Here is a 14,569-nt window from a genome sequence, read left to right on the forward strand (position 1 = left end):
TGGTACTTGTGGAAACGTGTCTGCCCTGTCTAATTTCAATAATCTGCAGTCATTTTTCTGCTGATGTATCTGTACTGTACGACTATTAGATCAGCATAGAACTTTAAAATGAGAGGATGAAAAGCTGAGCTCCTTTATATGGCTATTAACATGCGTGGCTGGGGTGAATGTTTTGGTTACTGGGATGAAAATCCAATTGTTATTGACACAATACCTTTCCTTTGTAGATTTATGGGTCAATCGTCTTTAGACCGGATTCCAGGGTTGCACTCGACTCTTTGTGCTGGAAACACGCCCCACATATTGAGGATTTCATATACAGCTTGAGCTACTCCTTGAGACTTTTAAGAACAGGGAAGGTCGTTGCTTGATATTCCCCAAAAAGAAAAGAAGGGATGATTGAGTTGCGCTTATTTTGAGTTTTAACTCCCGATTTTCATTTACATGTTGGAAATGTATGTTTTGATGTGTATTCCATTTAGGTAATTTAGCTAGACAGTAGAAAGCGAGAAGGCTTCCGGTTCAGAATGTAGTTACAAAGATTTGAGTAATACTGTTTTTATTGATCGAAGGGAACAGATTGTCATCTGCGAGCAAATAGCAATTCTGTGTTTATTGATCAAACAAAATACCAAGGAAAAGTTAGTTTTACATAAGAAACATTACTAACTTGACATGCCAATGCTGCTCAGTATGCTTCTTTGTGATCTGACGCAATTGTGTCGCGTCACCAGTGTCCACCCTCTCTCAACAATGATTTCTTCAAATTAGATGCCAATGCTGGTGATATTCTCGTTATTGTGATTGCTAGCATTCATCTGATCACCCTCAACATTTTCTTGAACGAGGGATCGACAATATCTACCAGATGCCTTAACAAAGTTATGCAGGTTTGAAGATCTTTGAAACATGTTATCTGTTGGTCTTTTTGCTGTAAACATTTTCAATAAGAGAATGCCGTAGCTGTACACATCGCATCTTGTCCAAACTTCATGTCCCATAATATATTGTGCTTTAATACATAATTAAATTGATCACAAACACTAGGTAGTTAGGTTTTCAAACAATTAACATCCAAAGCTAAAGTTGGGGACGTCTTCAGCTTTCAAAAGGGAGCTTTTGAGACTAAATTGGAGTTGATTTGGTCAGTCAAAATCTGATTTTTACTGCCGTGCGAATGGCTTGGTAGAAAAATCTGGAATTTTGACATAATCATCTTGAAGAACTCACGAACATCCTTCAATTGGATTCACTCCAAAATTCGTCCATTTGTTCACTTTAGCTCAAGAGAAAGTTGCATGTCCTACATTGAAAATACATAACAAAATATCAAAGTTCTACCAAAATAATCAATAAAATATAACTAAGAATAGGGTAAAATATAAGGAAAACTAATGAAAAGGGTTTGAAAACTTTGAGTTTTAATGATAAGAACAAAATAAAGGGTAAAGTGAATAGTATCATGATTGACTTTTTAGTGTAAAAATGTGGTTTTCGTTAAAGTGAATAATACCGGGAGTTTTCGTTAAAGTTCCCTAAAATATATGGTATAATATTGAATCATCAACTACAATAAAACATTTGCACCAGTTTAGAACTTTGATAGCTTTGGCTGCACAAAAGGGATTCAGTTTGTTCTAGCTAGATGTGAAGTCTGCTTTCCTAAATGAAAGAAGAGGAGTTCCGCCGTCACCGTAACAATCTTACGTAGTTCTTCCAATTACTTATGAATTACCCATGCATATTTCGAAGGTCAGGTTTTCCTAATATATGTCCTACTTGGAACCTCCAACATAGAACGTATATCTAACATGCAATCCGTCCAGACGTTCGGATCAAATATGAACATGAAAAACTCATTAAGCTTTATGAAAACACTTTGAAAAACCATGCAACCCTTAAGACGTGGTGTTCATCCTAAGTGAAATTACAATTATTAACCACAAGAAGCATTCCTTAATTTCAGGGTGATATTCCTACAGAAATTGCATCCGATTACTTATCTAAATATCATAATGGTCGCGAATCATTAATACATAGAAACAATTTAAACACAGTGATTAATAATTCAAGGCACACATACATAATATCATAAGCAATTAAATAAAGACTACATATTCATGCTAAGGATCAAGGCATCGCCTTAGCAAAAAAAATTAGCTACGAACAATCATAGAACAAATATTATAAGAACATGGATAGAAAACACATTGTAAGTAAAAAGTCTGAAATTCTCCAAAAATAATGCGTTTGTAACCCTAATGGCTAAAAAGCCTTATTTATACTATTGCAAAATAAAATCGTACCTCGAAAAGGTCTTAGCATAAAACTAGGAAACATAATAAAATAATAAACCAGCAAATAAAAGGTTTCCTATTGAACTGAAATTCAGACTTCTCAGAAAATCAGACTTTTGACCGACCAAATCAACTCCGATTTGGTCCCAAAAGGTCTCTTTTGAAAGCTTAAGTTGTCCCCATCAAATCCCCAAAAGGAATCTTCCTCAAAATATTCCATCTTGACCTCCAAAATATCCAAAACGTTCAAAAACGTCAATCTAGAAAAGCAGCTGGGCCTTCTTTTCTTCACCACAATTAAACAACTTGGTAGAAAAATCTGATCGAATGATCTTGAAAGACTCACGAACATCCTTCAATTGGAATCACTATAAAATTCATCTGTTTGATCACTTTTTGCTCAAGAGGAAGTCGCATGCCTTACATTGAAAATACATAACAAATTATCAAAATTCTACCAAAATAACCAATAAACTACAACTAAGAATAGAGTAAAATATATGGTGTAATATGGACTCATCAAATACCCCCAAACTTTGCTTTTTGCTTGTCCTCAAGCAAAACAAAACTCAAAAACAAAAAATAAAAACTAAAAAACTAAAAACTTTAACAAAACTTGACTAAGACAATTTTCACCTTTAAGTTGGAATCCATAGAAAATGTTAAAATTGAACATCTTTTCAAAAATTTCAACTAATACCATCACAGAGTCTAAGCCATTTAGAATTAATTGGAAAAGAACTCATAAACTTCTTTTGGTGTAAAGTGAACCAACATAGTTAAAGAGACTCGACTAAAACCATTACCACTCATCCTTTTTATTTAATACTTACTAACTTCAAACATAACTTTTTTTTTCTTCTTTCCGACTTTTTAATTTTTTTTTATCGTAATAGTAGTGGTTGTGCAATGTTAGGTCACTTAAGCTTTCGATCCAACCCATGTAATGAGTTTTAGATCAATGACTCCCAAACTACAAGGGCTTAAGGGCACTAGGTGTAGAACACCCTAAAGACTTGCTAACTCAAGCTGAAAAAACTACGAAACCAACTAACCACCTTACCTCATGCTAAGACTCTATTGTTTGATGCGAGAATCACTGCTGATCAAGCAGGACTGGCCAAGTTACTCAGCAAATTCTTGTGGAACAATTATTACTTTATTTATAACAATAACTAAACTTTACTTTTTTATAGAACAAAAAAAAAATTAACTCAGACGGAAAGCTAGCAAGTGCTTCAATCTCACCCCCACAAATCATGTACAATGTGCTAATTGTCAAAGGATAACTCATGAATTAGTGCCTAAACAACAATAATTAGAAAAGATTATACTGTGAGATTAATCTCTACCAAGTCCATTTGTTATAATGTTTAAAATAATCTATGAATATTAATTTAAAAAGAATGAAAAATTTTAGCATACTTAAAAATTAGAAATCTAAAAATTTTACTTTTCCACACCAAACTTAAATCACACATTATCCTCAAGATGCGGAAAAAATAAAGAAAGAAAACAAAAATATTAAAACCTTAAAAACTGAAAAATAGCTAACAAAGACAAAGAAAATAAACTAGGAAAATAGAAATAGAAAATAAAAGAAAGAAACAACAAAATATTGGAAAAAGAAGCAAAATTTCAGCGCTCTGGAGAGCTGAACCTGTGACAGGGAGCATGAAATAGAGGCCCATTTTAGCGACCAGATGCCCAATTCCTCATCTCTCCTAACTAGCGCCGTTTGAGAACCTCTCTCTCTCTCACTACCCACGAGCCCAGAGCCGTGAAAGCTATCTCCTTCATTTCCTCTCTCTCTTCGTTTCTCATAGGACTGAAATCCTAGCTTCTATCTACAACCCAGAACGTCAAAACATGAATCCAGCTCCGTCTCTGTCAAAAAGGGAACCCAGCCATGGCGATCTTTGATTCTAGCCCAGATTGTCACCATCGTGCATTCCTCTACGAAACCCGAGGTAAAGAGCTCTCATTCTCTCTGCGATTATGGTCTCCACTTGGCGATATCTGAAATAAAAATCCATCCAACTATTTTTCCCTTTCGTTTTCATGACCGAAGGTGAAATGAAAACGAAATTCTGACTCATGCATGTATGTTTTCTGTATGCAGACTTGGGGACCCGAGTAAGGCCAAGGGGGAATAGGAACTGCAAGGAGCAATGGCTCACACATGGAGCTGCTGTAGATGGCTGCCAGACCTCGGATCTACAAAATGAAAGGTAGATCAAATCCCTCCACTGCGTTAAAATTAAGCATGGTTTAGTATCTCTGAAAATCATACGGATTTGTGAAATGTTTCTATTATGCATTCATACACCTAAAAATTTCGTCAATGCTCATGTAATTTTCTGTGTGGTTGCATGCCTCCATGTGACAAATATTGAGCAAAAACTGTGCATGATACTGGATCTGTGACATGGCTTTGATGAATGTCCACCTCTGTGTTGCCTGGACCACCCCCAAACTTATACGTAAAACAATATTTTAATGAAATATGAGAGTGAGTGAGCGAAAGGGATTTCCAAGCAACACAGGGGTCTTCCCCGCAATCCCCACTTTAAGTATGACTGAACTCAGCCTCAAATTCTTTTCTGGATTCGTGTAGATGATGAATGCTCAGATAAATGTTGATGAATGGATGACCGATGAATGCATATTTTTGTATCTTTATTGTTTCGTTTATAGAAGAGTAAGGTTTATGTCTCCCCTCCTTTTCATGTATTTTTTATTCTTTTTTCTTGTATTACAAGGAGTTAGGTTTATGCCCCCTGCCCCCTGACTAGGTGTAACTTATTTTTTGTTATTAATAAAATTCCTCTCGTATCGTCGAGGTTTTAAAATAAAATAAAATAAAAAAAGCAATAAACTACTATGGAACACTTCCCATTTTCAACCATGGATAAACCTCTCAACATAGAGCAGGAATTCCAACATAGGTTTGAAATTTGATGAATACTTTCCACAACTTTGTTTTTTAATTTTAATTTTTAATTCTTTCAGAGTGTGCGTCCTGTAATGTTTGGCAAAGCTAGAATGTCGTTGTTCAAGCATAATTTGATGCAAATAAGTTTGTTTGGCAAGCATTGATCAACTAGCCATTTGTACTGCCTTTTTTTATCTAACAAATACAAAAACGCTTTCACATAACATCAATACTATTACATGCTATACCACATATTAACAATAAGCTTCTATCCACATATACCATTTGCTCGAAGTTTGTTTCTGATCCGACACATATGTGCCACAGCATCACAGATGTTCAATCTTTCTCTAGGCAACTCCGCTGAGCAAGCAACACCAATTTCTAAAACATGGATTAAAGTTTCTATGATTAGGACACGATTCCTTGCCCTCCCCTCGTTAGGATGATTGCTCTCTTGAACAAGAACGGGATCCAAAACCTCTTCCACTTGCTCAGGCAGAGCTGCCTTCACAAAGCTATAAAGGTTTGAAGTTCCCTGAAACATGTCATCCGTCGGTCTTTTTCCTGTAAATATTTCCAACAAGAGGATGCCAAAGCTATACACATCACCTTGTGTCCACACTTCATGTCCCATGCCATATTCTGCATTCCACAATTCAGAACCTTAGATTCTAATTTTCTAGTGAAGTGCTAAAAGCTTTCATGTTTGAAAAATTTAAAATAAATACAGCACAATTTTAAAATACTAGCTAGGAAAAAAATAAACTACCAAGTGTATTTACCTGGAGGAGCATAACCAATAGTTCCCTTGATCCCTAAAGAACTTGATTGATTTCCTGAAGAATTTTCAACAGCTTTTGGTAAGAACCTCACCAACCCGAAGTCACCTACATGTGCAATCATGTCCTCATTGAGAAGAATATTGCTGGGTTTGAGGTCGCAATGAACTATTGGTGTCTCACAATGATGATGGAGATAATCCAATGCCATAGCAACATCAATAACAATATTCAACCTTTGAGAAATTGTTAAGCTCCTTGGCCTCTCATTTGTCTCACCAATTGTATGAATTGGATACAACCATTCCTCCAAGCTCCCGTTAACCATGAACTCATAAATTAAGGCCTTGAAGTCGTGACCGCGATAATCAAAACCAGAACATGCCGAGAGTACCTTCACAAGATTACGGTGTCTAATATTTTTGAAAGCCTCGCATTCAGCAATAAAACTTTTGTAAGCTCCGCGACGAATGAGGTTGAGTACCTTGATGGCAACTGTAGTTTCACCTTGCTCGAGTACTCCTTTATAAACGGACCCAAAACTGCCCATACCGACCAAGTTGGTTGAGGAGAATCCATTTGTTGCTTTTAGAAGACTTTGGTAAGACACTTGGGGAAATTTGTTTGAATCACTTGCAGTGTGACCCTTTTTGTCCCTCCATGAGCAATAAAGATACAAAAAGGTTAGTGCAAAAATAACTCCAAGAATCCCACAAACGAGGGAGAGAACCAATTTCATGGTTAAGCTCAATGCTTCCTTTTTTGTATGCTGGAGTTTGCACTTTGGCAAATGAAACTCAGGTATGCCCCCACAAAGCTTACTATTTCCTTCAACTGATGTCGCCGTTGCATTCTTGAACACTCCTTTGATCGGCAACATGCCCTCAAAATTGTTATAAGATAGATTTAGAGATTCCAAAAAATTCAAACGTTCTAAGAATTCTGGAATTGTGCCTGACAAGTTGTTGTGAGAAAGATACAATTTTGAAAGACCTCTTAGTGAACTCAAAGTTGATGGAATCGTCCCATTGAAGAAATTTCCATGCATGTCCAGGTACTCTAATTTTATACAACTAACAAGACTTGCCGTAATTTCACCGAATAACATGTTATCAGAGATATCTAAATACTCTAGATTTATTAAAATTCCTATCTCCTCTGGCAGGGAGCCTATAAAATGATTTTGTCCTAAACTCAATTCATACAAGTTCAGCAGACCAATGATTTCTTGCGATATGATACCGCTAAAACTGTTGGCACTAAGAGATAAGATCCTCAAATTCTGACACTCAATTAAACTTGGCGGGAGATTGCCTTGAAGTTTGTTGCCTTCTAAGTTTAACTCATTTAATTGACTTAAATTTCCGAAAGACGATGGAAGATTGCCAGAGAGAGAGTTCCCACCCAATGATAATTGATATAACTTGTGCAGCTTTCCTACACCAGGGGGAATGTGACCTGAAAATTGGTTCACAGACATCCACAAAAGCTCTAAGTTAGCCAGATTTGCAATCTCATTTGGGATACTTCCTAATATTTTATTTTGAGCAATATTGAAAATTTGAAGAGAAGAAGATAGGTTTCCTATGCATTGAGGTAACGTGCCCCCAAAATTGTTGTTAAACATTTCGAGAATTTCTAAATGGGTGGCATTGCTCAAATCGCAGAGAAAGGTCAAGTCATCAATTCCCCCACTTCCGAGATGGTTTTCAGCAAGGAGTAACCGCTTAAGCTTATGCAAATTCGTCAAAGGAGGGACCTTTCCATGCAGTTGGTTACCTCCCATTGAAAATTCAATTAGATTTGACGCATTAGATAAGGAAACAGGAATAGATCCACTGAATTGGTTGTCGTCAAAGGAAAACACTTGGAGACTCGGAAAGACCATACCTAAGTTTGAGGGTAGACTCCCTTGGATTTCATTTATTACCATAGAAAGGACTATGAGAGAAGAGAGATTAAAGATTGAGAGGGGAAGCATACCCGAAAAGCTATTTACATCGAAAGCAAGAAAGCTAAGATTGGTCATTCGGCCAAAAATATCCGGGACAGTGCCACTCAAATTATTAGAAGATGCGGAGAACTGTTCAAGAGATGATAAATTGCTAAAAGAAGGAGGGACTCCCCCTGTAAAGTGGTTAAAGTGGATGTGGAAAAGTCTTAACTTTGACAAGAGGGCAAGCTCCTTTGGAATCTTTCCCATCAGCACATTGAAACCAACATCGAGCCTGAGGAGCTGAGAGCAACGCGACAAGTTAGTGGGAATTTCTCCACTCAATGAATTGTTGTTTAACAAGAGGTCTTGCAATCTGTGCAGGCGGCTGAATTCTGGAGGAATTTCATGGCCTAAGCTGTTGTTTTGGAGATCAACGACTCTCAAAAAACTCAAGTTCCCAACATGTGGTGGTATAGATCCTCCAAGTTTCAAGGACGGCAGGCTCAACATTGTGACCCTCTTATGACGACGACCACATGTAACGCCATGCCACGAGCAAAAGTGGATGGTTTCATTCCATGAAGTCAGGACTTTAAAAGGGTCATGAGTTATGCTAGCCTTGATTTCAAGCAAAGCGAGTCTATCTGTCTCATTTCCCGGAAGGGCGAAACAAGGAAGGCAAGAGTGAAGTATGAAAGCATGCATAAAAAAGGATGACAAAAACACGGCAGAAATGGAGTTGTAAAACCCCATCCCCACGATGATGAGGATATTTGTTTTGTGCGAACGTAGAAATGGAGTTGTAAAAAAGCTGAGCTGTATTGATTGTTTGTCAAGCAGCTTCAGCAGCATCCAATTTATAATCCCTAATCAGAGTGCTCTGTACGTAGTGGAACAGCCACCCCAATCGCTATCGTACTCGATGAGGGATGTCCTGACAAAAAAATATATCTTTTCTCTTAATTTTTTGAATAAATTCAATATAAATCTAATTTTGTGAACTAATATTAAGAATGTTCACTTTTTTGAAGTTATTGTATTCATTCTTTAACTTAAAAACAAATGAAAAAGAGAGATATTAGTTTTGTATGAAATTTTTCTCTTTGATTATAAACCGTATGACACAGCGACTAACTTGATGAATGTGTTGTTCTCGTTGAGAAATTTTTATGGGTACCAAAAATACAAGTTATGTGGCGTATTATTCTACGTGTTATAATAAAGATGGACGACAAGGTTTATATATCTTACTTCTTATGTATATTGATAAAAACAAAAAAACAAAAAAAACAAATTCATGAGTTATAAATTGAGTGAAATAATAACACCACATGATCGTGTTCGAATACATCGAAAATTGCTCGTTCCTGTTCATATGGATAGTATGCCAATAAAACAATAGTTAGCTTTGGTATTGTATAATGACAATACCTAATTTTGGTGTATTATTGTGTCATTTGTTTATGCCAACAAATTATGTTCGTCCTCACTCCTCTAGTTCCAGATTGGGTGCGTGCTTGCGTCTTGTGAATGGATTGAGGATATACACAAAAGAATAGGTAATGGGAACTTAGGTATGAGCAAGGCTGAGATCAAACAACCACTGCGGCAGAGGCGGCTTTGGGGACCAAAAGGTGCAATTGCACATGGCCCCAATTTTGAAGGGACTTTTAAATAATATCTTTAGTAAAAAAAAAAAAAAAAAACTTATTTTATTAATACTATAAAATCTTATTGTGCACTCCTTATAATATCGAGGTTCTTTAGGAAGAAAAAAAAAACAAAGAGAGAGTTGGAAGATTATAGTGAGCAAAGAGAGCTATTGCTTAGCTGTTCACGCATTACTCAGGAAAGCCATATTGTCTAAAGGGGTAAGACGAAGCTAAGGGTCCCGAGGTTAGCGTTCAACACTTTCTATGTACTTTTTTGAGATAGCATTTGGTCTTAGGATTGGTACTGACCAAGTGATCAGAGCCACTTCCGGTTCTCTATCCGCGTCTAACCACTAAGTCATTAGAAAAAGATCCAATTTTTTTTTTAATAAAAGGAGACCAGCTGGTGACTTTGCCATGATAGTCCATCCTTCCGGGGGCAGGGAAGACTCACAGAGGCATTTTAGCCTCCCCCTGACCACCATCGTGCAATTCACTAGCACCAAAAATCGAACCCAGGACATGCCATATGGAATATGGGCCTAGAATTCATCCCCAACCGCTGGGCCACCCCGTGGTGGTTGAAAAAGATCCAACTAAACCTCCTGAAATCTAATTCTTTATGTTTCTTCGAGCAACTCATATAGGGAAAGAAAGACACGTAGACTGCTATCAGAGTCTGAAATACTAGTAAATAATAACATAACCAACTTCCGTAAATAGCCAAACGAGGCATGCCCAAGTCACCGATGCCTTAACTAAATCTTCTTAATCTTGTCACCATTCCCACTGCGTACTTGATTCACTCTGCTAGGAGCCACATTGTCGACATAATACAACCCCCTTCTCTTAGTACCATGCCTAATTACAACTCTAGTTTGGATATCCGGAAGTAAGCAAAAAAATAGAAACATTAGTACGATATAACCCAATCGATCGGTAATTTGACTGACTGATAAAAGATGAATTGATAATTCTGGAAGAAGCAAGGTATTGTGTAAGGATAATGATGGGGTGAGTGCAATCAGACCAGCCTCTACTACTGAGATAATATTTCCATTGGCAGTGACGACACTCTCTTTTGGAGGATGAATCATGGATGAAAGAGAGACTTGTCATGCGTCATGTGGTCATGATCTCTAGAAGCAATTTAGACTCTTCCCAAATTTCCTGAATTATCCCGATCAACAGAGAGAGATACTTGATCAAAAAAAAGACAATATTGTCTTTTCTCCCATGGTTGCAATAGGCTTAGGTGGTTAGGTTTAAGATTTTCAGTGTCGATTGCCAAGAACAAGCCGCACGACAAGAATTAGGATTATTGTGCTACTTAAAGTTGATGGAATCGTCCCATGGAAGAAATTTTGATGCATGTCTATGTACTCTGATTTTATACAACTAACAAGACTTGACAAAATTTCATTGAATAACATGTTTTCAAAGATATCTATGTACTCAAGATTTATTAAAATTCCTACATCCTCTGGTAGGGAGCTGAGAAAATGATCTTGAGGTAAACTAAATATATACAAGTTCAACATACCAATGATTTCTTGCGATATGATACCGCTAAAACTGTTCTCACCAAGATATAAGAGCCTCAAATTCTGACACTCTATTAAACTTGGCAGGATATTGCCTGGAAGTTGTTGCCTTTTAAGCTTAACTCATTTAATTGACTTAAATTTCCGAAAGAGGATGTAAGATTGCCACACAAAGAGTTCCTACTCAAATTTAATAGATATAACTTGTAAAGCTTTCTTTCCTACACCCAGGGGAATGTGACCTGATAATTGGTTCTCAGCATCCCCAAAACCTCCAAGTTAGCCAAATTTACAATCTCATTCGGGATACTTCCTAATATTTTATTTTGTGTAATATGGAATATTTGAAGAGAAGAAGATAGGTTTCCTATGCATTGAGGTAACGTGACCCCAAACTTGTTGGTAAACATTTCGAGAAATTCTTGACCCAAAAAAAAAAAAAACATTTCGAGAAATTCTAAATGGGTGGCATTGCTCAAATCCAGTGAAGAAAATATCGATAATATCGGTGATATTTCGCCGATATTATCGTTTTTTTTTTGTCCGATATTTTTTTAACTATCCAAATTGTTTTCGTCAAAATATCGCGATATTATCGATAATATCGATAATATCGCGATATTTTCGAAACTATCACGATATTTTGGCACTGTTCAAATCGGAGAAGAACATCCGAGCAAATTAACCGAATCCCTAAATCCCCAAATTCGAATTCAAAGCAAATGAACTGAATCCCTAAATCCCCAAATTCAAATTCAAAGCAAATGAACTGAATCCCTAATTCCTAAATCCCTAAAATCGAATTCAGTACAAAAATGAAATTACATGCAGAAAATTCGAAATCTGTACAAAAATTAAATTACAAGCCGAGAAGAAGAGAAGTAGGAAGGAGCCTGGGAACGTCGTCTTCCTCACGAATCCAAGACGGCTGGGACAACGTCGTGCTCCTCACCGACGACTACGATGAATTCCGGTCCATCGTCCGGTGTCCGCTGCCTCCGCTCAGTTTCTCCACAACCGTTTATTTGCGATGACGCGACAGTTACAACTTGACGACTGGGACTAACGACACGGCTTCTCCATGGAACAAGGTGGTTTAGAAGGCGGTTATGGAGTGGTGTCGACGGCTGGGTTTAGGGCGGGTGAGATGGGAGAAGCAGAGGGAGACACGGACGAGGAGGATCGAGAGATGGATCGAGATTCGAGAGATGATGTCTGTGTGTGTGTGTGGAAGAACTGGAGAAGGGGGAAGGGAGAAGACTGAGAACAATTACAGGAAGGGAGAAGACTCAGAGAGAGAATAGAGAGAATGAAGGATCGAGACGATTCGAGAGAGAAGGAATGACCGAGAGAGAGACTGAGCTCAGTCTCTGTGTGCGTGTGTGGTATGGTGTGGGGGTCTCGAAGTGCGTTTGTGGTGGAGTGTGAGTGCGGAATGAGGGAGAAGGATCGAGAGATTGTGTGTGTGTGTGTGTGTTATCCGAGAGAAAAAAAAACATTGAAGGTGTGTGTGTGTGTGTGTGTGTGTGTGTGGCACACGGTTTTGTATGAAACCATGGCTTTGTGTGTGTGTGTGTGTGTATGGTTATGTGTGTGTGTGTGTTATCCGAGAGAAAAAGAAAAAAACTTTGAGGTGTGTGTGTGTGGCACACGGTTTTGTATGAAAGATTTGGAAGTGACTTTGCTCAGAAGAACCAAATATTATGTCAGAGAAGAACCAAAAAATCTGCTTACTTTATCTTCTTCTCCACGTGAAGACCAAATTCTGTCAGAGAAGAACCAAAAATGCAATGTATAAAGTGTAAAATATTGTACTAATTCATTATATATAAATAATTATGGTGTGTTTAGACTTCTTTAATTAATTACTACATATTTTCTACACTCACAATGTTTGTCAGCTCGCTATAATTAATTACTACTTGATAATGTTAAATCCATCATGCAATGCATTTCCTTCCAATTTTTTGTGATAAACTAATAGATAATTGACTAAATAAACATCCTGCAAAGTTTCAATAAAAATTTCCAAGTTTTTCTTACAATTTCCGTGGTTTCCATGTAATTTTTATCGATATCGATATTATCCCGATATTTCCATCGATATTTCTGTGTTTTCGGACTACCGATATTTCCGATATTACCGATATTTTCTTCCTTGCTCAAATCACAGAGAAAGGTCGAGTTGTCAATTCCCCCACTTCTGAGATGGTTGTCAGAAAGCATTAACCACTCAAGCTAATGCAAATTTGTCAAAGGAGGGACCTTTTCACGCGATAATGGTTGGTGATTTGGCCCTGCGTGTAGGTGAGTTCCCTTAATTCTGCGTGATTGTTGATGTGTGTATCTTCTACGTGTGACACACTAATTGGGTTTCATGTGAGGGAGCGTGTTAAAATGTCTCACGTCGATCGTATCAATGACAAAAGAAGAGTTTAAGTATCATTACCTCATTCGAGCTAACACCGAGGCTTTTTGTGATAATACTCCACAACTGATGAATTGTGCAAATAGTAATTATCAAGTTGATAACAATATCGATATTGTTAGAAATAAACATTCAGCCCGTTACTCTGATAATTCTACAAGACAAACTTTAAGGTGATCAGCTTTTGTGCATCAACACTTTGGTTGTAAATTATCTGATTCCAAATTTTTAAATATTTGGACTTGATTCGTTGGGTCAACTATATTGTCTCTGATGTTGGAAAGTGCCACGGTAGATTGGTTGATATATAGCTGTCGCATTCATCAAATATTACTGGCCGACCGGCTTGAAATAAGGTTGGAAAGTAGCTTCTAAACTGTTTTGATTCTATTTTCTAGCTTAGCTTACAAGCTAAGTTGGAAAAAGTGTGCTAGTAGACTTTGCCATGGTCAAGTTAGGGTTGGAAATTGCCATCCATATAATTTTAGCAGACTTTTTTCTTTCTTAACAATTATTTATTTAATTCACAAACACTGTAGTTTTAATATATATATATATATATACATGTATGTATATATTATGGACTGGACTTGATATATATGGGTTGACCATATTGTCTCTACACTCTAGTATTGGACAGTGCCATGGTAAACTGGTAGATATATAGCTGGCATTCATAAATCATTACCGGCCGACAAGCTTTAAATAAGGGGTTGGTTTTGTTTCTATTTTCCAGCTTACCTTACACGTTAAGTTGGAAAAAGTGTGTGCTCGTAGACTTTGGCTGGGTCAAGTTAGTGTTGGACATTGCCAGTTTGGATTTCAAATTAGAAATGTTTTTTTTATCAAAATATCAAACTTTTTCACCGATCCCTTTGCACCTAACAATTATTTGTCTAACCCACCAACTCTATCGCATTATTAAAAAAAAAAAAAATATATATATATATATATATATATATAACTTTCTAATAAACTTCTTAAGAAAAAATTTA

At 36.9% G+C, this 14,569-nt stretch overlaps 3 protein-coding genes across 9 annotated transcripts in view; 2 read left to right on the plus strand and 1 right to left on the minus strand.

The window, feature by feature from the left end:
• The window catches only part of LOC126627837 (protein TRIGALACTOSYLDIACYLGLYCEROL 4, chloroplastic-like), a 48,495-nt gene extending 47,835 nt beyond the window's left edge, over positions 1 to 660 (plus strand). For all 5 annotated transcript variants that reach the window (XM_050297406.1, XM_050297407.1, XM_050297405.1 and 2 more), the window contains one exon: positions 228 to 660. In XM_050297406.1, coding sequence (XP_050153363.1) covers positions 228 to 371 — 144 coding nt within the window. In that variant the 3' untranslated portion in view covers positions 372 to 660. The remainder of the gene's footprint in view (positions 1 to 227) is intronic.
• The window catches only part of LOC126627821 (uncharacterized), a 30,805-nt gene that overhangs the window by 10,031 nt on the left and 6,205 nt on the right, over positions 1 to 14,569 (plus strand). The window lies entirely within an intron of this gene.
• LOC126627814 (probable LRR receptor-like serine/threonine-protein kinase At3g47570) overlaps positions 5,399 to 14,569 on the minus strand; it is a 44,506-nt gene continuing 35,335 nt past the window's right edge. Inside the window, exons 2-3 of one of the 3 annotated variants that reach the window (XM_050297372.1) lie at positions 6,018 to 6,250; positions 5,399 to 5,877 (exon numbers count right to left, since the gene is read on the minus strand). In XM_050297372.1, the coding sequence (XP_050153329.1) occupies positions 5,501 to 5,877; positions 6,018 to 6,250 (610 nt within the window). In that variant the 3' untranslated portion in view covers positions 5,399 to 5,500. Of the gene's footprint in view, positions 5,878 to 6,017; positions 6,409 to 14,569 lie in introns of all 3 variants that reach the window. The other 2 variants (XM_050297370.1, XM_050297371.1) reach the window with 2 other exon arrangements.

The sequence above is a fragment of the Malus sylvestris genome, chromosome 7 (assembly GCF_916048215.2).
Source record: "Malus sylvestris chromosome 7, drMalSylv7.2, whole genome shotgun sequence".
In the NCBI taxonomy this organism is placed as follows: domain Eukaryota; kingdom Viridiplantae; phylum Streptophyta; class Magnoliopsida; order Rosales; family Rosaceae; genus Malus; species Malus sylvestris.